Source organism: Myxocyprinus asiaticus, chromosome 16, assembly GCF_019703515.2.
Source record: "Myxocyprinus asiaticus isolate MX2 ecotype Aquarium Trade chromosome 16, UBuf_Myxa_2, whole genome shotgun sequence".
Taxonomy (NCBI): Eukaryota; Metazoa; Chordata; class Actinopteri; order Cypriniformes; family Catostomidae; genus Myxocyprinus; species Myxocyprinus asiaticus.
In genome coordinates, this window is record NC_059359.1 from 23,811,401 (window position 1) to 23,838,198 (window position 26,798).

A 26,798-nucleotide genomic window follows, 5' to 3' on the forward strand; every position below is an offset into this window, starting at 1 on the left:
ACAAACTCATTGACTATATATACACAGACACTAATTGCAATTTAAAAAGCCACAGGTGTGGGAAATTAACCTTTAATTGCCATTTAAACCTGTGTGTGTCACCTTGTGTGTCTGTTACAAGGCCAAACATTCAAGGGTATATAAACTTTTGATCAGGGCCCTTTGGGTGATTTCTGTTACCATAATGATTTAAAAAGGAGCCAAACAACTATGTGATAACAAATGGCTTCATATGATCACTATCCTTACATAAAAGACAGTTTTTTTGCATGATCAGTCATATTTTCAAAATCAATGCCAAAATTTCACAATTTCTGCCAGGGTATGGAAACTTTTGAGCACAACTGTATTTCACACAATATACAATTACATTGTAAGGATACACAACACCTGCCGAGGCGCTGCAGGGAATCAGGATGCTGAAGCGGCCTGTTCACCAGCAAAGCGTCAAGTGGCAAGGTGGAGTGATGTTCATCGGAGCACTGCAGGAGAGCGGAGAGTCTTCTCGTTGCTGTGAAGATTCAACCCGCTGACTAGTGTAGTCGACGGTGAAGCAGGGCTTCTAGACGAGAGATGAATCACTGTCTTGAAGGAAGAAAATTCTCAGGAATGGTGTTTGTGCACCTGCTTTTATAGCAGACAGCATTGTGCCTAAAAGGATGGGGCTCAAAGACCATAGCCAATATTAGAATATTGGCCTTATTGTAGAGAGGTTTCAACTAGGTCATGTGGAAGGACAACTCCCCATATGCGTTAGCACGCAAAGTCAAGTGTACTGAGTCGTAAGGGAATCTGTGTATTTGGAATGTACTGTATATGCATAGATGACATTTATTGTACAGAAACCATACTTAAAGTTCTTTTTCTCAGCATATTTTTGAGACATATGAAGACTGTATGCAGGAATATTACGATGGACAAATGAGAGTATTTGTCTGCAGTATGTGTTGATTTATATTTGAATAAACACTTTCTCTGATCTCTATGTCTACCTTGGTCTTTTGTAGGCTAATGGAATGGAACAAACACAAAACATACACCAAGTTAAATTGGGCGTAGATATAAAATAAATAAAAACATTGTCCATGAAAGTGACAGCTATTTGTGTAATGCTATGTCGCAATAAAATGTCGGCAGCGCGCATTTCACGCTTTCCTGGCTAAGAGCGAGTGATACCAAGCGCGCTCCCGGCGAAAATTCTGGGGATACATGCATTTGAGAGAAGAACGAGGACGCGCATCTGGCAGCCACACTTGGCAGATCTCTGTATAGTCCGCCAGCCTTCCTGCTCACAGAATATTGGAAGGAGAGTCCAGAGACGGTACGGAGAGAGCCGGTAAACCGGTAAAAATGGAGAAAGTATTAGGACTCGCAGTGGTATCCAGTATTTTGTGTGTCGGATCGGTTGTGGGAAAATACGTCAGAGGTATCGTCAATACAAAAGAGGTGAGTCTGATGTTTACATTTTTTATTATGATGTTTACATTACATTATTATTGCTCGAAGACATGACTATATTGCAGTTTTTTCTGTTGAAGCATAATTTTCTGTAAAGCTGCTTTGAAATGTGTGTTGTGAAAAGCGCTATAGGCTACAAATAAAAATGACTTGACACTTTAACACCAATATGCTGTTTATTCTTTGGAGTTATCCTGTATCCTTCAGCCTGTGTTTGCCGCGCATCTTTTGATGAATGTTATAAATAGGCTTTAATGAGTGTGTTATGTGCATGTGTTTTCACGCGCCTCTGCATTCGCGCGCATCTGTAAGCCTGATGCTTTAATATGATTTTGCCGAGATCATTACCTTCTCTCCATCTCTTGAGTTGATCAAAGCTTATTTCATCCTCAAATACATATTTCTATTCAGAAACAAGAAACCACATTTTAAACAGTGTATCGCCAATAGTCTACCAACTTAAACCGTCAGAACATCCTCCCATCCGTTATTATGTCGTTACAGGTGTGCTTCGTCCATGAGTATTATTATAGTGTCATTACTGGTTTGAGGTCCTCCAGCGTTCTTTATTCATATTGGTTTGCAGTTATCAGACAGATGCTGGTGTCCTAACAGATTTTTGGTTGATTAGTTGTGCGCTTGTGTTTTGTGTTAGTAAAGGTGTGAGGGAGCGCGTGATGTGCATTAATATTTGTTGGACATGATTCAAATAACTCCCTGCTCCCCAGCTCCACATCAAAGAAGCCAGAAATCTAGCAGACAATAATGTTAACGATTAAATTCACAAATGCTTTTAACGTTGAAGTGTGTCCCAGTTTGAGTCTTTTTCTTAATTGTTGATTGAAAATGTGCATGGTGGAGAGTGAATTATTTTATTGCAATGTTTAGAATTAAAACTAGTGGAAACATTCATGAGTTTTATTAAAAAAAAAAAAATGAAAAATAAACCCACTGGGTTGTTATTTAATAGAGTCATGGTGCAAAAAGTAAATATTGGCCTGAAGCAAACAGTGAAACTGATGCATTGCAGAAAGCTGGTACTTACAGTATATATCACATTGATTTAATAAACAAAATGATACAAGACAATTAAAATTTAAGAAGGAATAACATGTTTAAAGGGGAGTAGGCCTATTTCTTGTCAAATACATGCAGCTTATCCATAGCTGTTAGGAATATTTTTTTTTTTTTTTTTTTTTTTAAATGACTGTTAATACTTTGTAAAAAGATTCTATTTATTAACATTAGTTAATGCATTAGCTATCATGAAATAACAATGAACAATATATATATATTTTTTACAGCTTTTATTGGTCTTGGATATGTTAATTTATGAAAACGCAATTGTTCATTGTTAGTTCATGTTCCTTCATAATGCATTAACTGATGTCAATATATACAACTTTAAATTTAAAAATGTATTAGCATATGTTGACATTAACCAAGAATAACCAAGAAGTGCCGTAAAAGTAGGCTTTGTTTCATTGTTTGTTCATTTTAACAAATATAGTTGCTGAATAACTATTCAATCATTTTGAAAGTTTCAGTGCAACATGTGTTACATGGCCAGTTTCACTGATTAAATTATTTGTACGTTTCTGTGTCTTGAAATGAAATTTAGCAGTTGCAGTCTTGTCCTCTATTTGCCATGGGCAATGTAGTGAGAAACAGTTTCTGCCTCAGACAGCAGCGTCCAAGTGTTGATCCTGTTCTGTTTAAGGGCTCTGTATGAGATGGTTAAACAGTCCATTAATCTCAAGTCTGTTTATTTCCTTACAAGGTCGTTCTTTCACACTGCCATGCACACACTCGCATATACACACTTTTAATGCGGTACAGGGAAGTTTTATCAAGTGAATGTGTTTGTGTGAGACCCCATATATCAAAGATTATTAGTTATGCATGTTATGATCACAAAACATACAGTATTTCGAATATAGAGCTGATACACATAAGCACATCAACAGAAAGCTTTAAATGAGATTCAAAATCTTATAGCCTACTAGTGTAGCGAATTGTGCTATTCTCTAATATTTTTGTAATAATTTACTTGTGTATTTGTATAGACTCCTTCCAGCAAAGCTCCTTCTTTTAATAGAGCCTGAGATGTAAAATGCAGCCACATCTGCTGATGTCTTGACCAGAGGCTTGTGCAGGTAATGCCTGTGGGTAACTATCACTGCCACAGGCATATAAGACTCTTTCCAGGGCACTCAGGTTGACATAGCTGCGTGTGTGTGTGTGTGTCTGTGTCTGTGTGTGTATGAATGCACGTGAGTGTATTTCTGTCTTGCCCCGTTGTGTAACTTAAGTAATGAATCATTTAAAAGCCCAATGGACCTGGGGTGACATGACTAGTTGATTGGTAATTAATTGTTAATGAAGCTTAGCGAGCGGACAGAGATCCGGGAAGACAAAGAGAGAGAGGTGAGGCCACCAGTGATTCTGTGAAGTGACCGGATACTACATCTGCTATAGTGCTTGATTAATGTAGTGTCTGTGGGCTCTGTCTCTTTCCTTCTGGCTGGTTCAATGACTTTGTATTACAATGCAGTATCTGTGTGGGGGGGAATAGATGGATGGCAGGGATTAACTGTGACAGTCTTTATGGCCCATCCTGCATCACAACACACAGGTTTTATTCTGCAACCAATCAGTATTCAGCCACTGATAAGCAACTATACGAGTTGACACTCATAAACAAAAATACAGTCTTTTCTTAAAGTCGTCAAGTCATTTTTATTTGTATAACACTTTTCACAATACACATTGTTTCAAAGCAGCTTTAAAGAAAGTCATGCTGTAATGTCTTAAATCCCTTAAAGTCCCCATTAAGCAGTGTCATTAAAAAACTTCATTGAAAATCATGCCTTAATGTTAAATGGGTAGTTCACACAAAATTTATATAAATTCTGTCATCATTTACTCACCATCATGTTGTTCCAAACCTGTATGACTTTCTTAGGTAAGGTTAGGCAGAATGTCTGTCTCCGTAACCATTCTTATTCATTGCATGAAAAAGATGCATTGAGACTTACGTGCTGCCTGACATCTCCTTTTGTGTTCCACAGAAGAGAGAAAGTCATATGGGTTTGGAACAACATAAGGGTGAATAAATGATGACAGAATTTTTATTTTTTGGAGATCTATCCCTTTAAACACCCCTGCAGAGTCAAAGCCAATGAGAGTTGGCCATCTGGTAAAAGGTCTCAGAGCAAGAGCAATGGAGAGAAATAATAAATTTATCAGACACATAAACTCAGAATGGATCTGGGCAGTCACCCACATGGGGAAATGCAACAGATGGGAATGTGAATAAGGACCGAAAGCTTAAAATGAAAAAACAGGACAGTCTAGTCCATGTTATATAGGGGAGTGGAACAGGGTTCAGAACAAGTTGGGCCTCTCCTGGTTTCTATAGCAGCTGCAAAGTGCAGTAAGTGTCCGTTGCCATGACAATAGTCAGAAACTGAGTTTCAGTGGGTTTTTTAAAGTGGGTTTTTGTTAAGTAGTATGTGTGTGTGTTTGCGTGCTCTTTTATGTCTTTTTTTGTTTGAGACAAGGTGGTCTTTCAGAAGCATAGTCACATGATTCCTGGCTTTATCTTAATGGATTTTTGGACTCAGTTCTGGGTCAGAGATTCTTGGGGTTGGTATCCCGTATTGTCTAGGATACCAGTTGTTATGGAAACCACCAACAGCAGACAGTACAGAGCAAGTTAATATGGACAGGGGGCTGAAGGCTGGAACCCACTTAGTGCCTTTTTACACCTCACTGACTTTATGTGTAATTCTGTCAGTGTAAGTTTCAGAGACAAGTGTACAAGACCCAACCAAAGCCCTGAAATCTACAAGAACTTCATTGATCCCTGAACTATTGCAGTTTGCCAAGGGTCCCTGATGACTCTACAGGAATTCCGCCAATAGAGCGCAACGGTCAGGTTCTGGAAGTAAAAATCCCATAAATTTTTTCCATAAGCAAATGAATTTTTACCTCAACTGACCTGTCACGCTCTCTTCAGAAATTCGCCACTGACCAATTACTGTTTCACGTTCGAGCACGATCTGAAATACGGAGCCACAGAAGTTTACAAGTGTCATGTATCTCGTTTGTGCACCACTCTGATATGTAATGTATTACAAATGAGGCTCAAAATGCTGTTTCAGCGGTCTTAGAGCGGTTCTGTGTTGGATAAACATGAATCCCATCTCGTGCTCTGAATATGTGTTATAAACAGAACAGCTGTGCTCTGAATTCTGTTCTGTTTGTGCGCATTGTTACCATGCACTGACTGTGTTGCGTAATTCCAAATATGTTTGGCTATTACAAGTTTCTAAACAGATCTAAAGTTACCCCTTGGCACCCGGGTTTTGTGGACCATGGAGGAGATGAGAGCATTTCACCATGTTTGGAAGGAGCACAAAGCTGCTGTAAACTCAATCTAAACACAGAAACAACAACACACACACACATGAACTTCCTTCAGCATCCCCTTATGAGTCATTGTAAGGTAGAAACGGGGTCTCTGCTCAGTCTCACAATCCACCAAGGGGTCATTGGCCTATAAAAAGGTTAAAGCTGATGTGCTTAATTTATTTTATTTTACAGTTATCCTTGTATAGCAGCTTAATATGCAGAGACAACTGTCAGTAAGATATTTTAAGGTTGATCTCACCTAAATGTGTAACTCTGTGCCTCTGTTTGTTTGAGTGGGCTGTCAAGCCCGACACAGCAACATTGACTCAACCAATGGTGTGAGTTTGGGGTGGGATTATCTGTTTGTACAACCAATGGAAAACTTCAGGAGTCTATTTGAAAACAGTTATTTTTGAAATTCTGTTTAGTGACACTAGAGTTTCAGAAATCACACAATTGAGCTTTAAAGAATCCTGCAGTATATTATGAAGGCCTTTAAACTGTTAAAAGTGCATTAAAAGTTAGTAAATGACTACTTCTGTTTCCCCTCCCTCCTTCTCCACAGGACTGGGTGTTCCTCACAAGGTTTTGCTTCCTGACTGATTTTGGTAGATTGGATTTTAAATTCCGATACCCCAGGGTAAGATTACATACAAGACATGATGGAAATCTCTTATCTTTAAGTGTTTACTGAAGGCCAAATTACTGATGTTGTCTCCCCAATCACACACATTCATTATGTGAATACTTCAGTCCACCTCACCTCTGTGTAGTATTTTCCACAAAATTTGGGTTTATTTACTTATATTTAATTTTTAACATCTCTCTCTCTCTCTCTCTCTCTCTCTCTCTCTCTCTCTCTCTTTTCATTACAAACACAAAAAGTTTTATTTTATTTGCTTGTAATGCTTTTATAACTTGTTTGGAACACTTTAAAAACAAAACAGTCCAACCAATAAATCTTTTTCCATAGATTACACATTACAGTCAAATCAATTTAAAGAGCACCTATTATGGTTTTTAAATGTGCCTAATTTTGTTTTAAAGGTCTCATATAATCAGGGGTGGAAAGAGTACTGAAAAATCATACTCAAGTAGAAGTACTGTTACTTCCCAAAAAATTGAGTGTGAGTAGAGTAAAAGTAGCTGTCCTAAAAACTACTCAAGTAAGAGTAAAAGAGTAGCTAATTTAAAAGTACTCATGAGAAGTGAGTATTGAGTGCCGAGTTGCAAAACTTATGCCCCATTATAATGAACACTGTATGCCAACTTTTAAAATGCATCACTTATCTATGATAAACACAACATGAATCTGATACCAAAAAATAAAAGGGAGACATGATAACAGAAATGAAAAGATTAAAAAGTTTTTTTCAATACACTGATCACCATTTTACATGTTCAAAACAATGCAAGGAATGCAAAAAAATGCTAAATAAGCAGGATCACTTGGCACGTCATGTCCTGCACAATAGAGGAGGTAGAGCAGGCATGGGAAAAGTTGTTTGGTACAGGGGCTACATCACGCTTAAAAAGGAATAATTCACCCATAAATGAAAATTCTCTTATCATTTACTCACCCTCATGCCATCCTGGATGTGTATGACTTTCTTCCTTCTGCAGAACACAAATTAAGGTTTTTAGAAGAATATCTCAGCTCTTTTGGTCCATGCAATGAAAGTGAATCGGTGCTAAAATATTGAAGCTCCACAGATCACATAAATCAGCATACAAGTAGTCTAATCCATGTGCCTCCAGTGGTTAAATCCATGTCTTCAGAAGAGATACAGTGGTGTGAAAAAGTGTTTGCCCCCTTCCTGATTTCTTATTTTTTTGCATGTTTGTCACACTTAAATGTTTCAGATCATCAAACAAGTTTAAATATTAGTCAAAGATAACACAAGTAAACACAAAATGCAGTTTTTAAATCAAGGTTGTTATTATTAAGGGAAAACAAAAACCAAACCTACATGGCCCTGTGTGAAAAAGTGTTTGCCCCACCTGTTAAAACATAACTTAACTGTGGTTTATCACACCTGAGTTCAATTTCTCTAGCCACACCCAGGCCTGATTACTGCCACACCTGTTCTCAATCAAGAAATCACTTAAATAGGACCTGCCTGACAAAGTGAAGTAGACCAAAAGATCTTCAAAAGCTAGACATCATGCCGAGATCCAAAGAAATTCAGGAACAAATGAGAAAGAAAGTAATTGAGATCTATCAGTCTGGAAAAGGTTATAAAGCCATTTCTAAAGCTTTGGGACTCCAGAGAACCACAGTGAGAGCCATTATCCACAAATGGCAAAAACATGGAACAGTGGTGAACCTTCCCAGGAGTGGTCGGCTGACCAAAATTACCCCAAGAGCGCAGCGACGACTCATCCAAGAGGTCGCAAAAGACCCCACAACAACATCCAAAGAACTGCAGGCCTCACTTGCCTCAGTTAAGGTCAGTGTTCATGACTCCTCCATAAGAAAGAGACTGGGCAAAAATGGCCTGCATGGCAGAGTTCCAAGACGAAAACCACTGCTGAGCAAAAAGAACATTAAGGCTCGTCTCATTTTTGCCAGAAAACATCTTGATGATCCCCAAGACTTTTGGGAAAATACTCTGTGGACTGACGAGACAAAAGTTGAACTTTTTGGAAGGTGTGTGTCCCATTACATCTGGCATAAAAGTAACACCGCATTTCAGAAAAAGAACATCATACCAACAGTAAAATATGGTGGTGGTAGTGTGATGGTCTGGGGCTGTTTTGCTGCTTCAGGACCTGGAAGACTTGCTGTGATAAATGGAACCATGAATTCTGCTGACTACCAAAAAATCCTGAAGGAGAATGTTCGGCCATCTGTTCGTGACCTCAAGCTGAAGCGAACTTGGGTTCTGCAGCAGGACAATGATCCAAAACACATCAGCAAGTCCACCTCTGAATGGCTGAAGAAAACAAAATGAAGACTTTGGAGTGGCCTAGTCAAAGTCCTGACCTGAATCCTATTGAGATGCTGTGGCATGACCTTAAAAAGGCAGTTCATGCTCGAAAACCCTCCAATGTGGCTGAATTACAACAATTCTGCAAAGATGAGTGGGCCAAAATTCCTCCACAGCGCTGTAAAAGACTCATTGCAAGTTATCGCAAACGCTTGATTGCAGTTGTTGCTGCTAAGGGTGACCCAACCAGTTATTAGGTTTAGGGGGCAATCACTTTTTCACACAGGGCCATGTAGGTTTGGATTTTGTTTTCCCTTAATAATAACAACCTTCATTTAAAAACTGCATTTTGTGTTTACGTGTGTTATCTTTGACTAGTATTTAAACTTGTTTGATGATCTGAAACATTTAAGTGTGACAAACATGCAAAAAAATAAGAAATCAGGACGGGGCAAACACTTTTTCACACCACTGTATGATAGATGTGGTGAGAAACAGATCAATAGTTATTTCCTTTTTTACTATTAATTCTCCTCCCTGCTCAGTCAATCTCCACTTTAACTTTCACATTGTTGTTCTTGCATTTTTGGTGATTCACATTCTTCATGCATATCGCCACCTACTGGGCAGAGAAAATAATTTCTAGCAGAAAAGTACTTAAATATTGATCTGTTTCTCACCCACACCTGTCATATCAATTCTGAAGTCATGGATAAAACCACTGGAGTTGTATGTATTACTTTTATGCTGCTTTTATGTACTTTTTGGAGCGTCAACATTTTGACACCCCTTCACTGACAATGAATGGACCTACAGAGCTGAAATATTCTTCTAAAAATCTTAATTTGTGTTCTTCTGAAGAAAGAAAGTCATACACATCTGGGTGAGGGCATGAGGGTGAGTAAATGATAAGATAATTTTCATTTTTGTGTGAATTATTTCTTTAAGTAGCAATGGTGGGCCACATTGTCCTCCTTTTGATATACAATGTTCAACATTGATTTAGTTCTTGTATCTTTTAAGCCCAGAAATAGTTGTGTTCTCATTCTCATGCATGATGCACAATTTTCTGAAGTTTGTGACTGGTGGAATGTTCTGCCTGAAGTATTGCTCTACAAGGGTTGGTACTTTTCTATCTTTATAAAGGCTAAAATTATTTTATCATCTCTACTTTCCTGGTAATTTATTATACCAATTAACACACATCTCTACATCTTGGTTCGGTATTATTAGAAAACAAACAAAATATAAAATATATATTATTATTAAAAATGTCACTGTTTTATTCTATTACATTAATACTTTTAAAGCTACTCATGTTATTCAGCCAAAAATATTGAGTGGATTTCTCATTTCCTTGTTAATGTTGTTTGATTAATAGCCTTTATATGACATAACCTACTAGACACTGCTCAATTCGGTTACATGTACACTTCAAGGCCAACATTTTGATGCAAATACGCTTTTTGTCCCACTGTTTAAGTTCAGTTTAGACATAAACGACTGTGTTTACATTAAATCCTCACCAAGACGGGCACTGGCGGAATTATGAAGTGTATTTGACCATTTAGGCATGAACACGTATTAGCGCACAAACATTACATACCTGTCAATCAAACAGCACGCAGCTACAAACGTCAGGAAATAAAAAGTCAATCTTTTATATTTCATCTAGGTTTACCAACCAGTGGTGCTCTTGCTATCGCGATCGTTGTAATGAACACCCCTGTTCTAGATGTAGAACATAGGCTAAGTATAGAAAATTACTCAGAAGTTTGATCGAGGACATCTCTCTTTTTTCCGATAAACATCTAGATAATTTTATTGCCCAACCCTATTGATAACATTGCATTAATCTCTCACAGCAGCCCAATAATCTCAGTGATAGATAGTTAAATTACAGGCTACGTTATAGACACAGAATTTAGTAAGCAGAAATATGAAATTTACCTCGATATGTTTCTTCAAATTAGAGGCAGGATTAATGCTGATATCTGGCTTGAGCAAGTTAAACTCACATGACACAGTCAAGCAATTGGCCTTTTTCACTGCGAAAAGCCCTTTCAGGTGCGGCTGTGATGTTCAGGTGTTGAACTGTGCTTGAGGCATCCATAACAGTTGGCACCAGATCTACAGCTGCCATTCAAGTTTTTTACGTGTGATTTGATTGGATGGGAGACGAGACTCTCCCTAGCCAATTATGTTGATGGATAAAAATAAAATCAGGACAGGGAAGTAGCGAACACAGATGGTGGGAAAATAGTGCAGTAAAAGTACAGTTACAGCACTTAAAATGTACTCAAGTAAAAGTATACAATTTTTAAACTACATAAGAAAGTACAATTCCTGGGAAAAACTACTTAATTATAATAACGTATTTGTAATTCGTTACTTTACACCCCTGCATACAATAGATTTACATGCATCCAAGGTCAAAAAACACTTTAATTTGTTCATATTTTAAATTGCAGCTTTACCTTTTTTTCCCAGTGTCAAAAACGACTCCTTCAATGATCAGTTCTAAAGGATTCATTCTAAACTCCTCCTTTCAGAGAGCTTACTCTGCTCTGATTCGTCAGATGTCCCAGTCTGTTGTGATTGGTCTACCGCTTAGTGTAGTGTTTGAGGGCGGGTCAAAGCTGTTCGCGAGCAGCCAATGAAGACCAGAGGCTGGTTTTTTTGTTACCAAATTACGTAGGTTAGTACAGGAAGTAAGTCTGGAATTACTAACGACTCGTTTCAGGTGTTAAGAATCAGTTCTTTCTTTTGGGTGTCAATAACTCCATATTTCGTGCACTTTGATTTGTGAAACTTTGCAGACTTTTTCACATTCACAAACAGCTATATAACACACTAAAGGTAATATTTGAAAAACCATAATAGGTGCTCGTTAAAAATGTTTGAATGTTTTCAATTTTTAATGTTTTTGTTTCCTTTTTATAATTCCTTCTCATTGATGCAGTCTCTGTCTCTCCCACTCATCTCCTTCTGGGTTTGTTATCAGTCTGTGCTTCACTTTTTCTTTTTGTGTCTTTCATTCATTGTCACAGGACTATCGCTCATTCTGTGATCCTCCCTGTAAACAGTGCATCCGGAAAATATTCACAGCGCTTCACTTTTTCCACATTTTGTTATGTTACAGCCTTATTCCAAAATGGATTCAATTCATTATTTTCCTCAATATTCTACAAACAATACCCCATAATGACAACGTGAAAGAAGTTTATTTGAAATCTTTGAAAATGAATTAAAAATAAAAAACTAAAAAATCACATGTACATAAGTATTCACAGCCTTTGCCATGACACTCAAAATTGAGCTCAGGTGCATCCTGTTTCTACTGATTATCCTTGAGATGTTTCTACAACTTGATTGGAGTCCACTTGTGGTAAATTCAGTTGATTGGACATGATTTGGAAAGGCACACATCTGTCTATATAAGGTCCCACAGTTAACAGTGCATGTCAGAGCACAAACCAAGCCATGAAGTCCAAGGAATTGTCTGTAGACCTCAGAGGCAGGATTGTATCAAGGCACAGATCTGGGGAAGGGTACAGAAAAATTTCTGCAGCATTGAAGGTCCCAATGAGCACAGTGGCCTCCATCATCCATAAATGGAAGAAGTTGGAACCACCAGGACTCTTCCTAGAGCTGGCCGCCCGGCCAAACTGAGCGATCAGGGGAGAAGGGCCTTAGTCAGGGAGGTGACCAAGAACCCGATGGTCACTCTGACAGAGCTCCAGCATTTCTCTGTGGAGAGAGGAGAACCTTCCAGAAGAACAACCATCTCTGCAGCACTCCACCAATCAGGCCTGTATGGTTGAGTGGCCAGACGGAAGACACATGACGACCTGCCTGGTGTTTGCCAAAAGGCACCTGAAGGACTCTCAGACCATGAGAAACAAAGATTGAACTCTTTGGCCTGAATGGCAAGCGTCATGCCTGGAGGAAACCAGGCACCGCTGATCACCTGGCCAATACCATCCCTACAGTGAAGCATGGTGGTGGCAGCATCATGCTGTGGGGATGTTTTTCAGCGGCAGGAACTGGGAGACTAGTCAGGATCGAGGGAAAGATAAATGCAGCAATGCACAGAGACATCCTTGATGAAAACCTGCTCCAGAATGCTCTGGACCTCAGACTGGGGCGAAGGTTCATCTTCCAACAGGACAACGACCCTAAGCACACAGCCAAGATAACAAAGAAGTGGCTCCGGGACAACTCTGTGAATGTCCTTGAGTGGCCCAGCCAGAGCCCAGACTTGAACCTGATTGAACATCTTTGGAGAGATCTGAAAATGGCTGTGCACCGACGCTCCCCATCCAACCTGATGGAGCTTGAGAGGTCCTGCAAAGAAGAATGGGAGAAACTGCCCAAAAATAGGTGTGCCAAGCTTGTAGCATCATACTCAAAAAGACTTGAGGCTGTAATTGGTGCCAAAGGTGCTTCAACAAAGTATTGAGCAAAGGCTGTGAATACTTATGTACATGTGATTTTTTTATTTTTTTTTTTGTTTTGTTTTTTATTTTTAATACATCTGCAAAGATTTCAAACAAACTTCTTTCATGTTGTCATTATGGGGTATTGTTTGTAGAATTGAGGAAAATAATGAATTTAATCCATTTTGGAATAAGGCTGTAACATAACAAAATGTGGAACAAGTGAAGTGCTGTGAATATTTTACGGATGCACTGTACTCAAGTGTTTCAGTGGCATATAAAATGTAGGTATTAATTCTGTATGTCTCTCTCTATCTTCCTCTTTCTCTATGTATGTCTTCCTCTTAAAGTCCCGTTGCTGTCAGAACATATTGCTCTACTTTGATGAAAGCTCTCAGTGGCCAGCTGTGTACAAGAGGCCGGAGAAGGTGAGACATTCACTGACAGACTCTGTGTCTGTTTGTGAAATACTAAGTGTACTGACAAACTGTGTGTGTGTGTGTGTGTGTGTGTGTGTGTGTGTGTGTACAAATGTGAAAATCTGAAGCAGGAAATATGAGGATTAAAGAATAACTCTCAGCAGTGCTCTATGGATTAGAAGCCCAAATCCAGTTTTCAAAAAAGCACGAGTGTCAGAGCAAGTGTGTTTAAATACAGTACATTTTCTTCCACCCCATGGAAGGATCGACATTGCAGGCATATTTGACAAAGGACTTGTAGGATACCCCTGCATTTCATCAGACCTGCTGCTGAGGACTTCAGGTCTTGTTATAGAGTGTTTGAAATGCAATGGAAAGCACATGTTTATTGATGTGTTTATGTGCTCTATAGGATTGTTACCAGAAAGAGTCAGTACTGAGGCCCGAAAACAACCAGGTCATCAACCTGACTACCCACTATACCTGGTCTGGCTGTGTGGTAAGACACGGAGGAGTCAAGCTAAGTGTTTGTGTGTGGTTCAGTTTGGCACATGCGTGATTGTACTTATAACCCTTTTGTCTTTGTACCTATCTTTATAAGGTTGAAGGAGAGGGTAATGAGGAGATGCTGAGTTGTGTAGGAGGTCGAAGTTTTCGCTCAGTCAGAGAGAGATGGTGGTACATCGCTCTTAGCAAGTGTGGGGTGAGTGGTAACAGTTTTCTACATACTCTACAATGATAATGGTGAAACTAAAATACACACTCTAATATTGAAAATCTAATAGTATTTATTTTAAAATTTTGTAAAGTTCCTCTGACGTATTCAAAACCCAATAGGGATAATGCTTATTGAAGCATTATCCCTTTGTTTTACCACAAAGTAGGCATGCACTTTTCAGAAAAGTGATTGGCATTCATAGTAATGTTGTTTCAGTTGAATGTCAAGTTGTCCTGGTTCCATTTGGGACTACAGTATGAAAAGGATATTTTGTTGACAGTTTTCGTGAAAATCGCCCTAAAAAGTGTGACCTTTCTCTGCTACGGTATGTACATCAGTAATAACATTTTAGAATGTGAAAATTAATTGCAGTTATTTATTCACATTTTATACATGAAACAAACACAAGTAATGTAACACTTTTCATGGAGGGTGGTTGAAATGTGTTATAAAGTTACATTTAGTATATGATCAATCTCGTATAATTAACAAAAGTTATAAAGTTTCAACAGGATTATTTAATGTCAAGCATATTTTTCAAGCTATTAAAGAAAAGAACAAAACATTAGGCCTATTTTTTATATATTTGCCTACTTGATATGGCATAGAAGATACATGGGAAGTTTTAAATTTGAACTGATTTTAAGCAATGTGATTAAAGAGATTTTTTTGGTTGAATAGGCTAAGTCCTAAATTAGACCATTTTCAGAAGACAGTGAGTTATTCTGTTGTAGAGGAAGAGCTGTAGAAAGAGTTGTGCATGCAGTGGTGGAGTTGTACACAATTTAAAGGGATTTTAGCCACCTACTGTAAATGGGCCTAAATTTAAAGTGTTGTTTCATGGATGGAGGCAGGCTGATAGACATTATGCTAAATCCTGTTGGACTGCAGTTAAGCATATTCTTTGTGCACTGCCCCTAAGGTAACTTCTGTGTCTGCTGCCAATATCTCTTCTCTCTTTCTCTCATACTCACTTTCTCATCACCCAGTCTTATACCTCTGTGCTTCCTAACTTCTGTTACAGTCTTTGATTACTCGCTTCTAGCTTTATGGCTCATTCTCTTTCTATATAACCCTCTCTCACTCTATATTGCTCTCTCTCTCTCTCTCTCTCTCTCTCTCTCTCTCTCGCCTCTCTATCTCTGGTCACATTGATTTTGTGATTGGGCATGCTTCATGCTCCTCACCCTTTTGATGGAGAGAGGGAGAGAGAATGGGTTTTTCCTGCCAAGTGAAATTAAAGTGTTTCTCTTTTATTAAGCTGGGCCCAAATACCCTCAACAGTTAGAAACTCTGTTTCTTTGAAGTCTTTTATAGCCCAGAGATCTATTTGTACACTCAGTGTTTGTATGTCTCTCTCAAGCTCCCTGCTCACCTCCTGCTTGTCTTTCCTCTGATCTCCCTCTTTCTCTTTTGCCATGCAATACAGGGAGATGGGCTGCAGTTGGAATATGAAATGACATTAACCAATGGGCAGTCTTTCTGGACCCAGCACTTCTCCGCAGATGAATTTGGTGAGACAAGACTTAAAGAGAGGGGGATATAGTATGTGAATGCTTGGCAAAATTTATTCATTTGGAAAAACTATAAATATTTTCTTCAGCTTTCACAGCACTCATTAAGAATGACAAAAGTTAAGTTATTATAGAAATGTGCATGATTGTATCTTAAAAAGATAATGGGTCTCATTCATTAAGAAAAGTTGCATACTTCTGTGCATATAAAAGGTTCCAAGGCAAAATTTCTACCAGATTTTCAACAATTGTGTACCCACATACATTTGTTCTTACCCTAGTTTGAAGTTGTGATTAATCCAGATTATTTTAAATAAGAGTACATGCCCCAGTTAGTAATTTGTATAAAACACAACCTAAATAATAATGTTGGGTAAGTTACTCAAAAAAGTTATCCACTACAAATGAATAATTACTTATGTAAAAATTTTAATCAGACTTTTTTAATGATCACTACACTGGAAAAATAATCACATTACTAATTACTTTAATTTTTTTTTACTTTTTTCACATGCAAGTGATGCACCACATGTTACTTCTTAGGGGGTGCACGCCCTTCACTGTGCCGCCTTTTAGGGCCTTTTTGAGTATGTGTTTTTTATGCATGTTTGGTTTTATTTGATTTCTAAATTTTATCCTAAATATTTAATCAATTATATCCTAAATTTGGAATGAATTTAAGTGCGAACTCAGAGATGAATCATGATTCCTGGTGAAAACGTTCATGCACAGTTCTTAAGCACAAATACATGCGTATGCATGCATGGTTAGTGAATGAGACCTATTAGTCTCAGCTCAGATTTAGACTTCATACTGTGACTACATGCAATTTCATGTTTTTGTCCTGTTAATCTGTTTCAGGCATCCTGGAGACCGACATCACATTCTTGGTCATATTCGCCACTGTGTTTACTCTGTCTTGTTATTTTGCTTGTGAGTTTTCATGTCCTGGAGGTATAAAAGACCCCAGATTCATTGGTCTCAGTGCATAATTTGCAAGCCTTATTATTCAGAGTTAAATTAAAGGATATTTTTAGCCATCTCCTCCAGACAAACAATCATACAGATGTTATGGTGCCTCTGTTCTTAGTCTCTCTGGATTTAGTCATTCATCTCCCCTGAATCCCTATCCATGTCTCTGTAATTATTTAAGATAATTTAAAGGGAAGACAGCTGCTCCATACAACCTATAAGATGTTTATGACTGCGGCTGGAGTTGAGGGTGAGAAAGACCAACTGCACACACCCACTCACATACTGTACATAAACACAAGCACATTTTATTGCTTTTGTGAGACTGAGGTTTGCAACGCTGGATGCATAACAATGTTTCTTGTGTCATCCCCTCTTTCTTCTTGATCTCCTCCACACATTCTGCTCCTTTCTCTGCCCTCTTGTTGCTACTCCCACTCTGATCCCTCTCTTTTCTCTCTTATCTCTGCATCCTTTCTTTCACTTTCTGGTTCCTTCCTCCCAGTCTTAAGCCTGCTATTCTTTTGCATTTACTGGGGCCTTTATGCCAGAGATGGTGTCGGGAATGGCAGTCTGAAGATATTAGGTGAGGAAAGCACTGTATGTAAGGGATAATGCACAGTCAGCTGGTCATTATCACCAAATAAACCCCAATGCATAGCAGAGGGGTGTGGTATCATCCTGAAGGGGTTTATTTTGTGATAATGACTGGCTGACTATTCATTATCCCACTTATTACATGGCTACCTACTAAATTAATAAATACATTAACAAATATGGTAACACTTTACAATAAGGTTCCACTTGTTAACATTAGTTAATGCATTAGGTGTCATAAACTAATAATGAACAATATGTTTTTTACAGCATTTATTAATCTTTATTACTGTTAGTTAATACAAATACAATTGTTCATTGTTAGTTCATGTTAGTTCATAGTGTAACTATGTTACTATGTTACAGCAACTAATACAACTTTTGTTTTAAAAAATGTATTACTATATATTGAAATTAACATTAACCAAGAATAATAAATGCTGTAAATATATTGTTCATTGTTAGTTTGTTAACTAATGTTAACAAAAATGGAACCTTATTGTAAAGTGTTACCACAAATATTAATCTGAGTTCAAATTATTTTATTATCTTATTATTTTACTTTATAGATTAGTTTAAGCGTTTGCTAAAAAATAGTCTACTTAGTTGAAAAATAATAAGTTTAAGTATTCTAAGTCAGTGGTTCCCAAAAGGGCCGGGGCCCACTGGAGGACCACAGCAAACTACCAAGGGGGCCGCAATATGACTTACATTTATTTTAAAAAAATAAATAGAATAATCTATGATAAATGATAATTATATATGATTTCTAATTTAGATTAAGTAGTACAGCCTGTATACTGATATTGTATTTCTTATTTTAATTCAACAACCCCCTGCAACAATTGTTGTTTTGATAGACGAACGTACAGTACAGTTCTTGAAACTTCTAAAATCACCAAATTGATTGTGATTTTAATCTATTGACACTCCTAATTTCCATTAATAAAGAAGGTTGGGAAACAAGCAACTTTGTCATAATTACAGCAGAATAACCAGAGTAAATATCTTACCAAATGAGGGGCCTTGGAGAAGCACTGTTCTAAAATATAAAAATAGTCTAAATAGTCTTGTTTTATTGTAAATGTTTTCATTTTCTTGTTTTAACTGAGCTTCTAGCCATATATAAGAGAATTAATACTGAAGTTCTCAAAGGTCATTTTTGCTATAGCTGGTAGCTATTAGCTAACGACTTTGAGTCGCAAGATGCTGTCAATTTACTTTTCTAACTTCCGTTGATATGAAAACAGAGGCCGTGAGAGTGATATGAAAGACATGAAGAAGTAGCAACAGTTTGTATGAAATACACAGTTTAGCTATCATTACACAAAAATATTTGACCACTCAGTGTTGCGAATGACCAATCAAGTGTTTCTGAGATGCGTGAAAAAAATGTACAATATATATGATCAACAATAATTAACATTCTAAGGTTCAACATGTTGCACATTTGTGTGACTGCATGCATCCATGCTGACCTAATTTCATTTCTTAAAGAGGCCTTACAAATTCATAGTGTAACCTACTTGTGGTCACTTGCCTTATCCTCTGTGGGCCTCCCCCTCTCACCAGGGAAATTACTCTTTTCTGTGAGCTTCCTGGTTTTCCTGCTTATGCTGATACTCTTGGGGAAGGGATTCACAGTTACAAGGTATGAAGCCTTACTTGTTCCTTAATGTGGGTAATGACTTACAAGGCTAATCATGCAAATGTAACCCAGTTAAAAATGTATTGGTCAAATGTTGTGACAGACTGGAGAGAATTATTCAAACTCACTTCTGTACATCACACATGAAAATCTAATTGAGCTAGTCTTAAAAGAAATGACATGCATGACAATGTTTCTTTTTGTTTGTCAACCAGGGCCAGAATAAGCCACAGTGGCTCTGTCAAACTTTCCATTTATATGACAGTGTACACCATCACCTACATCATCCTCTTCATATACGAAGCAGAAGTAAGATTTGATTTCCTTAGGACATGGTTTCACAGATTGATGATTCTTTTATAGTGTACTATGATCAGTGGTTCTGAACTGGTTTCACAAATTTTACATTGGACATCTAGTGGCAATCCAATACAGTGATATCAAATAAAAGTATTGTTTATCAAATAAAAGTAAAGAAAAATGCCCTTAAAACCAATCACTGAAATGTATTAAAGGAATGTTCTGGGTTCAATACGAGTTACACTCAGTCAACAGCATTTATAGCATAATGTTCATTACCACCAAAAATGAACTCATCCCACGGTTGTAAAAACAAAAACAAAAACAAAAAAATGAAATAAAATAAAACTAAAATTAGGTTACAGTAAGTCACTTACAATGGAAGTGAATGGGACCAGTCCATGAAAATGAAAAAAAAAAAAAAAAAGTATAGCAACAAGACAATAGCAAGTATAGCAACAATACATGTTAACATGATTTTAGTGTGTTAAAATCTCTGTTCTACTTGATTTTAGTATGATAAAATCGATTACAAGTTTTACCGGGGATACATCATCATTGCAATGAAGTTGTAATATTGTATATACTGTGACACAGATAAGGTTAGTAAGTTATTTATCATACTAAAATAATGTTTATGTCCAATGGATATACTTTTAAAGCAGTGTGTATTTTAATGTTTATGGACTGGCCTGATTAATTTTCATTGTAATCTTGCTGTAACCAAGATATTTGCATTTATTTTTTTTTGTCAACAAGGGAAGATTTAAAATCATTTTTTTGTGGTAATCAACATTATGCCACAAATAATGTCGACTGAGTATTTGAATATTGAATATTTGAATTGCATGGTTTCTAATTGTCTCTTGAATATTGATGGTTTCATGCTCTCGGCAGCCAGTAATTCTCTGCATTACTTGGCACAAACAATGTTTATCCTCGCTACAAGTGAACCTGTGTTTAAAGTAATCTGGATCATATTTTCTTTTACGTTGTATAGTTTTGTTCTTGGTTTTCGAAAATGAGAGTGTCACACAACATGTCTGTGTTAGTATTGGCCTAACTTGGCTAGCTTCTACCAAATGATAGATGAATTTGCGTCTTTGTTAGTTCGATTGGATGCATGGCGTTCACAACAAAAGATATGGGAAGTGTTTTTTACTCCTGTTTTTTAAAAGTTGATAAACCCATTTTTCTCTCCTAACTATAGATAATCACCATCTAGAAAAAAGATAATTCCATACCAGAAATGCAGTTACAAAAGACTTATATTTTTCTTACAAGTCTGAGGGCTCATTATCATTGACGTGCTACTCTATACATAATGTAAGGCTATGAGATGGAGTTACTCAGCACGAGCATGTTGCTGTAGCGTGGTGTAATGGAACCAGGCAGATAGACAGATAATGAAAGAGAGAGAGGGAGAGACAGGCAGAGAGAATGACCCAGTTGTAGACTGCACTTGAAGTCTCCCAGAAGAGGTCCTATTGCATCTTGCATCAATGTCACCCATTGCTCTAATGCAGCTTTAGATGTTTGGATTTAAGGAATTTTCCACTACAATTCCATTTGTGCCGCCTAACAGATTTGTGCCACGATCGGATTTAAAACCATCAATCATACAGACAGGATGCCAAGGGCATGTGATTTTACTGTTCTTCACTTTTATACACCTTATCTGTGTGTGTGTGTGTGCGTGTGTGTGTGTGTGTGTGTGTGTGTGTAGTTCTTTGATCCAGGCGAGGTGCTGTATGCTTATGACAGCCCTGCAGGGTATGGTCTAATGGGTTTGCAGCTGCTTGCATACGTATGGTTCTGCTATGCTGTGCTGGTGTCGCTCAAACACTACCCTGAAAAACAACCTTTCTACATTCCCTTCTTCACTGCGTACACTCTGTGGTGAGTAAAACTATCTTCCTACTAAATCAGAAGCTCATGTTATTATATTTATTTACATTGCTGCCATAGCTACAGTATGTTTTATTTATTCTATGCCATTCTGCCATGTCATGATACAAAAGGCATGTTTGTTTCTACATCTTTGTGGGTTGTTGCTCTTTACTCTATGCCAACAGCTTGAGTTCAGATTAATAGACCATGAAGCTGCTTTCCATCTTTCATTGCTTTAGTTGTCTGTATATATCCAATTTTTTTTTTTTTTTGTCCCTTAGGTTTTTTGCTGTGCCAGTCATGGCCCTAATTGCCAACTTTGGCATCTCTCGGTGGGCCAGGGAAAAGATTGTGAATGGCATCCAACTTGGCATCCATCTTTATGCCCATATTGTGTTCCTGGTATGTATTTTGTTACTTAAAGGAATATTCCAGGTTTTATACAATTTAAGCTCAATCGACAGCAATTGTAACATAAAACTGATTATCATAAAAAATATTTTCGACTCATCCGTCCTTTTCTTTAAAAAAAAAGCAAAAATCGAGACAGTGAGGCACTTACAATGGAAGTGAATGGGGCCAATTTTTGGAGGGTTTAAAGGCAAAAATTTGAAGCTTATAATTTTATAAAAGAAATGACATTAATTCTTCTGTTAAAACTCGTATTATTTGAGTTGTAAAGTTGTTTAAATCGTCATTTATTTTCAGTCGTTTTAGGGTTTGTTGACATTGTCATCATGGCAATAAAGTTGTAAAATTTCCTATAACTTTACACAGAGAAGTAAAAACAGAAAAACAGTAAGTGATTTTTATCACACTGAATCATGGGCTGAATCATGTTAACACGCATATTGTTTACATGTTGTGGCTGTACTTTTGAAACGGTGAGTATTTTTATGTTTACAGATTGGCCCAATTAACTTCCATTGTAAGTGCCTCACTGTAACCTCGATTTTTGCTAATCGATATATATTTTTGTGGTAATCAATATTATGACACAAATGCTGTCGATTGAGCTTAACTTGTATTGATCCTGGAAAATTCCTTTAATTAGTTTCTTACTGTAATAAGTTACTTAATTAAGATATTTTTGTTTATCAATTACGTTATGTATTTAAAGCTGAAATGTGTAATTTCTGCAACACTAGCGTCATCAAATGAAATTGCAAAAATAAATCCATTGGTGGTATAAACAGATAGTTCCGCCCCAAACTCGCACAATTGGTCGAGCCAGTGATGCTCTTTTGGGCTGACAGGGCATTCAGACAAACAGAAGGATGTTTTAAAATTGGCATAAAATCTAAATCGTCCCTATTTATTTTATTAATGCACGTTACTGGTCTTATTGTGAATGATTCATCCATGCATATTTGCATTTTATGAAAAAATATTTTGACTGTAATCTTTAATCAAAATGTCATAACGTGCTCCTTCTGTGATATGACTGACTCTTCTCTGCTGACGTTTGCAAGGCCGCGCTGCAGTTAAGCCAAGTTTTAACCCCTCCCCTTCAAGAGTCATGTAAACAAACTTGTCATCAAATTAGCTAATGAAGAGATGTATTTTCAACTGTTTCCCTCCCAAAAACCCTGTTCCCTACTCCAAACTACCTTGTTTACGGGCACGCTGGCTTGAATTTTACATTTTGATGGAGGAATAATAACAGCGAATATCCGGTTGTGTTTAAGACATTTCATGCCTAAATGCTTCCAGAAATGATCACTTCTGAGTAGACTGCGAGTCTGATGCTGAAAAAGTGGCTGGAGTTTATTCATATTTTTTTAATGCAACATCTTTTGGAGGTATCCAGGGATGTACAGCAGGAGTAAGTGTTCTTTTTCCTTTAAATTGAGTGCATTGTGATTCAAAATGTTGAAATGCTGCAATCTTCTATTCACTTGTTTCTCATTTATCTGCACTGGACTTGCACAATGGCTCCAGTCTTGTAGTAAGCATAGACCATGATGTGCTGTGTTCTATGTGCTATTGTTGTCAGTTAAAAGATTGGTCAGTTCTCAAGTCAGTGGAAAAGCAGGCTGGTATTGAGATCGCTTCGTAGTTTCCCTGAATCTGGCATGAACAGCAAGGTGGAAAGGGTGTGTGTGTCTGATTGTTGAATGCAAACTCACATTTAGGTCTACCTCCATTCTGATAGGCAACGCCCTCTTTTCACAATTCATTCAACAACCGATGGATAAAATCAAGTCCTGCCAATTTTTCTTGTTTAATAGGCTTCTTTACTCAGAAATACAATATGGAAGTTAAAACAGTCATCATTTTCGTTTCATGCCGACTTTAATATCGCTACAGAGAATGGTACACTTTTAAGTGAAATCAACCTACAAATAGCTTACTTTCAGTTGACTCTGCATTTTAAAGTGGGTTACATTAAATAATTTTAACATAAAAAACTACACACATCAGCTTTAAGCTAATAATATGGTTCAATAAACATGCAAAACTGACCCAGAGTATGACTTAACATGTCTTTTCTAGGCCATCACACGCCCATCAGCAGCCAATAAGAACTTTCCCTACCATGTGAGGACATCTCAAATAGGCATTCTTCTCTCCAGTCCCAAAGGCATGGGGGCAGAGAGTTTCCCTCACCATGCTTATGGGAACAGTTCCTTCCTGGGAGATTCGCAGCCAAACTTCACAGAGCTATTCTCTATACATTCTCCAGTGAGTATTACTATATTTTAGGTGGCAAGGAAAAAAGACTTAAGAGCCATTCAGACCGAATGCATTCATGTGCTTGATACGGCATCTACGAAAACTGCAAGATGCATTGCAATGGTTAAGTGCATGTTTACATATAAAAAACAGGGCAGGCAAATGCATTAAATGCATTCAGCGTGAACGGCACCTACATTTTTTTTTAAATATGACTTGAAAGGACCTACATATGAGTACATTGAAGTAGTAGTTCATCCACAAAATTTTTTTTGCCATTATTTAGTCATTATTTCATGTTGTTCCAAACCCATTTGAATAAAAGGAGATGTAAGGCATAATGTGAGTGAATGGCAACCTTGGTCACCATTCACTTTTTTTGTATGGAACAAAAGATGCAATGAATGCTAATGGTGACTGAGGCTAACAGTTTTGTGTGAGAAAGAAAGTCATAGGGGTTTGAAACAACATGAGGGTGAGTAAATGATGACAGAATTTTCCTTTTTGGGTGAATTGTCAAATTCAATAAAGATATTTTCAAGCAGGGTAGCTGTTCAACAGGAAATTCTAGAATCATGCCATTTCAAATTATCTATTTAATTTTTCCTTTTTGAGGACCCTGTTAAGACGATAGATGAGGCGGTGGCCCAGAAGGGACAGGAAGTGCCAAGAAACAGTGAGCATAAGATCATCACCACAACGGCAGACCTGTCATCTAACTTTTCTCCTCTTCCTCCTCCAATACCATCACGTATCTCTGCCCACTCCCCGCCTCCTCCCAGATTAACATCCCACTTCACAGAGTATTTTAGTATGCAAGGGGCCACGGGGATGGGTTCCAGTGCCTAGAGCAGACAGTAGAGGAACATGCATGTGGAGGAGGGACAAAGCAAGAATATCTACTTTGGATATCTAAGAGGTGGAATCGATTTAAATATTTCAGTAGATTAGGTTAAGGCAAGCATATAAAGGAAGCCATTTTCAAAAAAAAGTTACCAAAACTTCTGTATCTTGAATTTGTAATGAGAAATGCAAGGTGCAGAATGAAGAAAGAGATCGGGACGTAACCCACTCCCTTTACTCCTAAAAAAAAAAATAAGAAGCAATAAATATTTCAGTGAGACGACAGAGTCATTGGAGAGGTAATATATAGGCAGTGCAATAGAGTGTCAAGAGACAGCGGTGAATCTAGAATAGAGCTATTTAAAACTTAATGTGACAATAGGATAGTGATGTGTACAGTAACAGTACAGTACAGTGAGCTCATTTACACTTTTTTTAGTGCTTCGTTCATTTCAAGTGGTGCTGTTAATATTTGAATTTCCATGCCATTTTAATGACACAGAACCAAGTATTCATCTCCCTTACTAGATGCAGTGGCATATTTTTTTACATTATTTTTTTTTTATACATTTATTTACATAAATTGTCTGTAAAGTTGAGCTCATTTGGGGTTTATATTTTTATTCACATTGAATACAGCTAGAGACTTTGCAAACTGATGTTAAACTGCAATGGCAAGTTAACGTGGACAGCTCGGCAGTATTTGTATACCATGCATGTTTGTGCTTTGTCTACATTCTGATATATTCAATGTAATTTTGGGTGTGCCTAGTTTTCAGTACTAGCAGTCTTCATTTTGTATACAGTACACACTGTGTATAGTTATGTAGAGAATATTTAACTCAAGCAGATAATGGATGAGGACATGCTATCTTCATCCCAGCTCTCTGTATTGTCCACTCCATACTAACAGCTTAATACAGTGTATGGGTGTGTGGAGTTCAAAAACAACCATTTTTTTTTTTTTTTTACCTGAACTTGACAGAGCTGTTCACTGCATGAGTGTTTGGAGTTCAGATTCAATTCCTGCAAATTTTGTTGCACATTGAAAAGAATGTTTTACACTCACCCACAGCGGATCTTCGGTGGATATGGAGCAGTGATTTTTATTCTATCAGTCCACTGGGGTTGTTTGTTTACTTGGGTGTCCAATGAAATTATAACTCTACACTTACAAATACACTTTGTATTAACTGCATGGAGCACTTTAATATTTCTACACACTTGTTAAATTACCCATGGCGACCCTTGCAAATGCAACCATAGTGCAATACGGTGTATTACACAATTTTATAATGTACAGGTAAATGTTTTATCTGTAAAAATGCCCACAACAATTGATTATGTGTCATATTTCTGTTATATATCAACATCAGCATACCCTACAGAGAATATGCCTGGAATTGACCTGCTTTAAATATAATCCTATATGTTATGTACGTAATGGCATATTTATATTCAAAATTATGATTTTTAAGAGAAGAACCATACTTGAAGAATCATTAAAGCTAGGTTCCAGTGGTTTAAGTTTGAATTATTAATAAATGGAAGCCACCAGAAAAGCAGGTGATTTTAAATGCCGTTGACATTTCACAATCTTTTTAGTGAGTGTGCACACAAAGCAAAGAAGAGAGAGCACACTTTTTGAATGTATGAAAGATATTAGCACAGCACATTGAGGAGCACAGAAAGATTCAGTTAAGCACATTTTTGTTGCACATGTTCATACTGAATGCATTTTAAAAGTGTCAAATGACTTGGCAGTACATACTCTTTTTTGCCAAATTAAAATGGTCTGGTTTACTAGATTGGCTTGATTGTATAATTTTTTCAATGCCTTTTATTTTGTAATAACTATGAGCACATTTTTACCCAATAACTCTAGTGTACATCAACTGCTGATAAAATCAGCAACCACATTTATATATAAAACATTTATATTCACCTATATTATATAGGGTGAATCCCGGTAAAATGA

At 37.3% G+C, this 26,798-nt stretch overlaps 1 protein-coding gene across 1 annotated transcript; it reads left to right on the top strand.

Annotated features, from left to right (window-relative positions):
* Positions 1 to 1,233: 1,233 nt before the first annotated feature.
* On the top strand, positions 1,234 to 26,626 carry tmem145 (transmembrane protein 145). Its single transcript, XM_051720007.1, has 15 exons — positions 1,234 to 1,446; positions 6,440 to 6,514; positions 13,594 to 13,671; positions 14,075 to 14,161; positions 14,264 to 14,365; positions 15,810 to 15,894; positions 16,756 to 16,827; positions 17,048 to 17,116; positions 17,372 to 17,452; positions 19,036 to 19,114; positions 19,327 to 19,420; positions 21,138 to 21,310; positions 21,583 to 21,703; positions 23,798 to 23,986; positions 24,593 to 26,626. Exons 1-15 carry the CDS (start codon positions 1,351 to 1,353, stop codon positions 24,824 to 24,826), a joined length of 1,635 nt encoding a protein of 544 aa, XP_051575967.1. The 5' UTR covers positions 1,234 to 1,350; the 3' UTR covers positions 24,827 to 26,626.
* Positions 26,627 to 26,798: the final 172 nt, after the last annotated feature.

Bases quoted from the DNA above. Each gene is read 5' to 3' on its own strand.
- tmem145 (XM_051720007.1), top strand. From the start codon at position 1,351: ATGGAGAAAGTATTAGGACTCGCAGTGGTATCCAGTATTTTGTGTGTC. The intron at 6,515-13,593 runs GTAAGATTACAT...TTCCTCTTAAAG, and splicing joins TTAAATTCCGATACCCCAGG to TCCCGTTGCTGTCAGAACAT. The intron at 14,162-14,263 runs GTAAGACACGGA...TATCTTTATAAG, and splicing joins ATACCTGGTCTGGCTGTGTG to GTTGAAGGAGAGGGTAATGA.